Genomic DNA, 8,090 nt, shown 5'->3' on the forward strand with positions numbered 1-8,090 from the left:
ATGATCATCTTGCTTCAATTATGTTGAGCTCAAATGGGATAAAATGGGTACAAACTTGAACATATTTCATATAATCTAGAAGATTCGACTAAATTTGACACCGCAAAGATGAACATAGAAGAAGTTCGTAGTTGAGGGAGTAATTGTAATTACCCAAATAAGAGGGAATTTTCGTAATTTGACCATTCCTTGAGTGGAAGGTGGCCATAATTTATCCTTTCACCTTATTCTAAATTTCATTAATTTTCATAGTTCATTAATTTGACCAAATCGTTGGAAAACTAATCATGTTATATAAAAGGAATAATTAGTGAAAATCCCCCAACTCATTTACTTATATTAAGTTGGATATAACCCTTTTTCAATATTAGTGAGATCCCCCTAATTAGTTATTTAAATAAATATTTTTTTAAAGTAATCTCTCCAATTTAACCTTCTATCAATAATATATAATTTATTTTCTCCACCTCAAACCCTAACGACATAAAATCATCGTCTCTTCTCCTATTCTCTCTTCTTCCACAACACACTTTCGCCTCTCCACCTCAGCGCCGCCGCCATCCCTCCGCCACCTTCGTCTCATCTTCCTCCACTATCCTCTGCGAGCGTTCGTCACCTTCGCCCCGACATCATCTCTCGATCTTCTTTGTTTCCCCTCACCTGTCTTCGTCTTCGATCCACAATACCGCCACAATCGCTCCCCCTGCCAACACCGTCGGCACATCCGCTGCTGTGTAGGCCGAGCCAACATTCCTCCGCTTGCAATCTGGTTATCTTCTATTTATTTTCTTAAGTATAGTCCCTTTTGCTATTTTTTTCCTTTTTTAGAAAATACTATATCAATTTTTAGGAAGATTTTGGGAAATTTTTTTGGAATTTTTGAACAATTAAGCCCGACGGCCATCTTTGATTTATTAATTAATAATTAAAGAAATTTGGTGGGGGATTGTCCTTGGTGGACGTTGATTTTTGTGGTGGGTTAGAAAACATTTTTCAAAATTTTCATTTTTCTTGTGTACTATTGCAAGATTTGGTGTTGTAGCAGATTGGCGTAATTTCATAAAATAAATCAAAATGTGGTGGGTTTGGTGGCTTATGATTTGAGAATTTTCATATTGGTAATATTGTATTTTCATGAGTATCGTTATAATTTATATGTTGTAGCAGATTTAGAAATTTAGCAAATCATGTGAATCCACTATTTTTTTTAGTTGTTTTTTCAACAATGTAGTTTTTTTTTTGTTACTTTTCTATTTATTATTTTAGGGTTTTGGTACTTTTGTATTTGTTTCTTTTACTTTATAGATTTGTTACCATTGTATTTGTTTTTTTTGTTACTTTTAAAATTGATTTGTGTCTTTTGTATGTTTTTTGTAGGGTTTAAAGTACTGGATACAAAGAAGAGTTAAAGAAGAAAGACACAAATTTATAGTAGTTTTCATTGTAATTGAGATATTTTTTTGTAGTTGATTTCAATAATTTGTAATTGATTTCGATAATTTGATAGTTGATTTCGACAACTTTGTAGTTGATTTCGACAATTTGTAGTTGATTTTTATATTTTGATTGTTGATTGAAGGCTAATTTTGTGTTCAATCAATAGTATAATGGATGTTTGTTTTTGTTGAATTGTGTGGTGTTATTTACAGATTTATAGATATTTTTGTACAGCAATATAGTTGTTTTCGTGCAACAATATAGTTAATTTTAGTTAATTATAATAGTTGATTTAACAAATAGTTGATTTTGATAAATGAGAGTTGCTGGAGATATATAGTTGTTTTAATCATAATTATTTTAATAACAGTTGTTTTAATAATAGATGATTTATTGAAATAAAGTGGTTTTAACTGAAGACAAAAAATATAGTAAAAAAATATTTTTTAAAAATGTAATAAAAAGTTCAATTTTTTTTTTAAATAAGAAATAATAAAAAACGAAAATTAAAAGTAAAATACAAAAAAATAATAAAAAAAAATATATATATAAAAAAAGTGCATCAAAGTAGTGTATAATAGCTAGTGAATAGTGGAAAGGTAAATTTAAGAATAGAAAAAAGATGGGTCTCTCACTAATAAAAGAAAAGGAGCTGGATCCATCCTCATTAAAATAAGGGGTTTTTGTGCATAAGTCCCCAAACCAAGCATCTTTATTATTTTAGGTTTAGCGGCTATATCTCTTTCACCAATAAGCTCATTCATTTAATATTTATTATAAATAAAGGAAACATTATGTATATACCAATATTACCCTCAACCATTTATACCCAATTTTTAATATGCTCAAATTTCATCATTAACTTAATTTAACCTCAATTTGACCCCAAATTTCACAAATTATTCAATTTTGACCCCAAAATTTTTTTTTTCCCGTCGGATTTCAGCGTTGACTTTTTGAATTTTTTTTTTCTTTTCTTCCAGATTTTTTCGCCGGTTTCCGGCGGTCTCCGGCGTTGATTTTTTTTAGTGTTTTTATTAAGTTTTTTTTTTTCTTTTTTTTTTACGTCCGTCGCTGAACGTTGACCGTAATTGTACTGTCACTGACAATAAATTAACGTAATTATACTATCAATGATAGTTAATTAACGTAATCGTACTGCCGTTGGGGTCAAATTGAGGTTAAATTAAATTAAGGATGAAATTGGAGCATATTAAAGTATGAGGGGCTATTTTCGTTTTTAACAAAAATCTGGACCATGTGTGGACTTATTGATAAATGATTTTTTTGTCTGAATCTCTTTATAAATAAGTAACCATTGATAGGCTTATTTGTAATATGCCCTTAAAATAATGTTAGAGGGGATTCTCACTAGTGTATATAAAAATAATTGGATATTTTTTTAACAATAAATAAACTAAAGGATATCGATATTACAAGACCAAAGCTTCAAAGATACTTTATAAAAACAAAGAAATACAAGACCGAAGCTTCAAAAAATGCTTTGTAGATAATAATAAATAAACAAATACACGAACATTAAACATAGACTTTCAATATTATAATCTTTGATGACATACATTATTATGAATTGAATTCCACAATAAAAACTTGACCTTATTACATCCACTATATTATCACAGATCACACTCAAACCACGTTACAATACAATAAAAATAAAATAAATAAATAAAATGCACCCATCTTCATAACCACACAATTATTGAATAAAACGAAAAATACATCCAAACAAGACAGCCAATGGGAATCCAAATAATATAACTTATCTTTTCATTCCTCCTTCAACAAATGGTGCCATTGTCACTCCTTGATTATGTTTGTCAACATTTCCAAACCATCCTAAAAAAATAAAAATCAAAAATTGATGAGTTAGATCACATTAATGTAACATTAAAATAAAAAGATTCACTACTAGAAAATCACGAATTAACGACGGACATTAGTGACGACTTATAGGTTCGTAGATAAAAGAAAGAAGTAGCGATAGAATTTGCGACGGATAGCAAATTCGTCCCTTTACTTTTAAAACTTCATTTATAGCAACGGACATTAGTGAGGGATATGAAATCTGTTTCGAAAATAAATATTTAGCAACATCTGTTGCAACAGATAATAGATCCCTCGCTAAAACAAAGTATTTTAGGCAAACAAAAATTAGCACCGATAAAAAACCATTTTCCATTTTTAAAATAAAATATTTTAGAAAAAAGAGTGCATGTTCAAAAATTGTTGCATTAAAAAAACATTTTTATTTTCCATGTTTTTTTATTCCGAAAGGCCCACTACCACCATCAGTCCTCATAACAAACTTAGACCTATTGCTTTCTCCCATTCTTCTACATGTCTTCGTATTGAGATTTCAGGGTTCAGACCATTTCCCAGATTCAATTTTTCATTCTTCAGGTCGTTCCACTCCCGTCTCAGTTTGTTCCGGCGGTGATATTGCTCGGATATATTTGATTTTCAAGCGATTTATTTATTTCAGGTAATTCTTGGTTTTATCTCTGTCTCAAACACACTCACCCTTCAATGTTAGGGTTTTTGCTAAATACCCGTAATTGATTATGTATGGTATTTATTATATATTATATTTTGTTTATGAGTTTTTAAAGATTTTCTTGTGTGCACCATTTTGATTTATATGAACTTAATTAATAATCTGTAAATTTTATTTCAACTGTGAATATTGGATTTAAATGGAATGAAGTCCGAACTATTGTTGAAATTAATTTTCGTATACCAAGTATAGAAAAAGATGTTATACAAATTTTCTGGTATTATTCTCAAAATATGTTAATTACAACAGTTATATGCCATTTCTTTTTGTTGATACTATTCAGATTATGATGGGGGCTAAAGATAACCAACCAAATATCACGATCATCCTACTGCAACATTTGCCTCTGGTATGTTATTTTAATTATTTCCTTTTACTTTTTTTGCGATTAATATGTTGAATTTATTTAACTATCCCTACTTTGTTTATCTTAATATTAATTCAATATATTGTCTTGTTCTTAAAGAGGATAAAATTTATGTTTGTGCCCTTCAATGATATAATCACTCGTATAGAATTTTATTTATTATTGGGATATTCTATGTTAAAATTCAAAATTATTAAGGAGTTCTTGATGTTTGATGTCTTATTTGTTATTTTATTCTCATCCATCAACAGGTACCTTGCAAGATCATAATATAAAACTGCTAAGGTTAACTATGTGATGGTTGCAGGTATGTGAGCTTTTCATCTTACATAACTGGTTGATTTTTCGTACTTTGTCATTCTGTCTTTTAGTTCTTTAATCAGAGGAGTTGAGAGAACCTCAATATTAGGAGTAGCCCATTTGATAGTTTTAGTTTTTAGTTAGACATCTATTTAATTTCAATATTGGACCTATAGAACTCTACATGCTCTGAGAATGATTATATATGAGACTGGCTAAAATTTGATTAAGATACAATTAATTACTAAGTGCCTGGAATGAATTTTGAGTGAGTGATTGCAAAAATAATGCAAATACCTAATATTATGATTTTGCATCAAAATCATAAAGCATCTGCTACGTGATCAAGTTATTCAGAGTTTTAAATATGAGAAGTTTTTTTTCATCTTCACTTATTTTTCTACCCGTTCAACTCAATGCAACTTGCTTTGTTACCCACTATGTTGTTTCTTCTTTTCCCTTTTTACTTCTATACCACTCATTTTTTTCCTCGTCTGTTCTCGTAAAGGTGCTAATGGAAGGCCTCATGAAATGGCTATTAATTAGAGAAAGTTGTTGATGAAACTTGGCTTGATGCAGTTGGAGGACCAATATGAAGGAAGAATTTTTCAAGAGCAATTGCAAGCCATCATTCAAGCAGCCATAAGTAATAAATCAGAGTCTAGCACAATGATTTGTTGGATCTGCTAGTGCTCGACTAGTGAATAGGGTCAAATTATATTTGTAGTATAAAATTTAAATATTTATGATGATGTTGTACACTTTAGAAGTTTATTAAGGCCTGTTTTGGTTGGATGTGATCATAAGATTTTCATTTGTAGTCAAACTTATAGGATTTTGTACTAGATTGAATGGTATGAAATGGAAAATTGTTAGTTTTGTGAGATTAGCATCAATGTGTTTTAATTGATATATATATATATATATATATATATATATATATATATATATATATATATATATATATATATATATATATTTAAATGGGCATTTAATATTGGATATTTATTTATATTTGTCGATTGGATTATTTCCAATGAAATAGTGACGGGTATTAGCAACGGACAATGATAGAATTGGTGACTAGTATTAGTATCAGATTTGGCGACATTATAGTCCGTCACTAAGTTAGCGACGAGCATTGCGACGACTGCCTGTGTTGCTACACATTAGCGACGGAGTTGACCATTTCGAAGCTAAAATTAGCGACGCGGCTTTTAGCGACGGATTAAGCGACAAGCAGAATACGTTGCTAATTTCTCATTAGTGACGGATTTGGACAATTTAGCGATAGATATGTTCGTTGCTAAATCGCAGTTTTCTAGTAGTGATTAAATTCTGAGCGGATCAGCCGATATTTAATATAAATAGGATTTCACTAATTTTTTGACATGTGGCACTCTTAGGTCTAAACTCTTAATAAATTACGCTATTATAATTAGGGTTAGAGGGGTTACGTGTTATGCTGGGTTTTCCTTTTCCTTTTTTTTTCCACTTATTAGAATCCTAATTATATTTTTATTTAAATTATCCATGTGTCAATCATCCTATGGCATCCGATTTTCCTATTAAAACAGATCATCCGATCTAATTTTGCACCCTAAAGTAAAATAATAGCCAATAAATTGAAGCAGGATTGATTACCAAGATTCATGTCAAAGCCACGATGTTGGAGCTCACGATACTCTTGGCACAAAGCGCAGGACTCGCAACAAAGGTGCAGAAGAAAATCGGGACAAGGATCCTCCGCTAGCATGTATTGGCTTCTCATTTTCGAACGGTAGGTGCAAGAGTATATGCACGCACATCCCGTGAAGTACGATATCAGCGCATATAATGCCCCACTCGCTCCGCAAGCTGCACATTAGTCAAACTATTTCAGTATGTGTCGAAATCGGACTGGATATTCTAATTCCTTTTCATAATAAAATGAAGAAAAAAAACTGAAAATCAAAATTTCAAAACTTGGAATGAAATAATTTTGAGTATTTAAAATAAATATACGAGTTTATTGCATTTGTCACCCCTATGTTATTTATTCTAATAGTTATAAAAACTCTTAAGGTTATTTTCATTATTAAAAACCCATTCAATATTTCTAATATTAATAACACGAGGAGTTTTTTCAGAAATTCAAAGCAACGCTGGATTTCTTTATTTTTTTTATTTTTACAATTCACTTTAAATGTAGAACTCAAGAAATAATCAATAAATAAACATCTTTTGTGGTCGCCACCTTTTTCCTTGCTCTAATTGTAAAGAAACTAAATCCTTAGTATTTTTATTAGCATATACTCATATATAAAAAGTCAAGTGGAGGAGTTAGATTTTTTTTTTTTTTTTTGAGGAGACAAGTGAAGTTAGATACTACACACCTTTTTATTTACACCCATCAATTTGAACCATAAATTTGAGTAAATAACTATTCATTAAGTACACTATAAATAAGTAGCATCTAATTTGTCAAAGACAAACAAACTCCTTGAAACTCGCGCGTTTCATATGTAGTAAAGTAAAATAACTAAAATCAAATATATAATAATGAATAAATTATATACTTACAGGTGGATCCTCTGTCAACAATCTCAGCAATCTGTCCAAATGTAATGCAGGGACACCAACATGTTATGCAACCTGTGATCATCAATATATACATATATATGCAATTAAAATCAATAATTAATATTTGGAAATTATATATAAATATAAAATAATAATATTTGGAGGGTGAAAAAGTGAACATATATGCATACAGTTAGAAACATCAGAAAAGCAGTCGCAAATGCCAGTGGACCAAGGCCCAGGGAGGTTGCCATGTACTTGCATCGATGGATGCATAGGTACGCCAGTTGGCGGCGGCGGTGGTGGTGGTGGTTGGCCGTAGGCTGAAGACGGTGGTTGCCCATATTCTGGTGGCGGTGCTCCACCATGGGTTGGTGGTGCCGTCGGTTCTGATGGTTTCTTCACTGAAACCATTATTGATTCAACGCAGAAAAGATATCTAATTAATAATGGGAACTGAAAATATAAGCTAGTATTTAGTTAATTAGTTTGATATAGGTAATGCATATAGTGCGCAGATGGTTGTAGTGTTTATATATACAATTTTCAAGGTGGCCAAAATTTTACCATACCGTGTGTAGTATATGTGTTGAAAGTCGTTGGTGGTTTGAATGTGTGTTAAAATATACGCGTTAAATATTCCATCCATGTACTATCGCTACTGTCGTAAATACTTCAATGTACTGTAAAATGCGATAATATGGCCTCTGCCGTCAATCCATGTTACATAATCCGTCATTTTTCAAAGTTGACCGACCATTGCACTAGATGTTGGATAATTTTGAGCGAAAATACCTCTCTGATTGTTTATAAAATGTGTGCCTCTTTCTTTCTTTCTTGTACCCA

The 8,090-nt window shown here is 30.9% G+C and overlaps 1 protein-coding gene and 1 long non-coding RNA gene across 2 annotated transcripts; one reads left to right on the forward strand and one right to left on the reverse strand.

The window, feature by feature from the left end:
• Positions 1 to 2,966: 2,966 nt before the first annotated feature.
• Positions 2,967 to 7,793, reverse strand: LOC105950268 (protein PLANT CADMIUM RESISTANCE 2). The gene is made up of 4 exons (XM_088826672.1): positions 7,436 to 7,793; positions 7,245 to 7,316; positions 6,327 to 6,539; positions 2,967 to 3,297 (listed from the first exon to the last, which is right to left on the reverse strand). Exons 1-4 carry the CDS (start codon positions 7,656 to 7,658, stop codon positions 3,221 to 3,223), a joined length of 585 nt encoding a protein of 194 aa, XP_088682798.1. The 5' UTR covers positions 7,659 to 7,793; the 3' UTR covers positions 2,967 to 3,220.
• Positions 3,973 to 5,389, forward strand: LOC148766521 (uncharacterized). The gene is made up of 3 exons (XR_016034834.1): positions 3,973 to 4,364; positions 4,634 to 4,689; positions 5,191 to 5,389. It is a non-coding gene; the product is annotated as an uncharacterized LOC148766521 (long non-coding RNA).
• Positions 7,794 to 8,090: the final 297 nt, after the last annotated feature.

Source organism: Erythranthe guttata, chromosome 12, assembly GCF_056151865.1.
Source record: "Erythranthe guttata isolate IM_541 chromosome 12, IM_541, whole genome shotgun sequence".
NCBI lineage: Eukaryota > Viridiplantae > Streptophyta > Magnoliopsida > Lamiales > Phrymaceae > Erythranthe > Erythranthe guttata.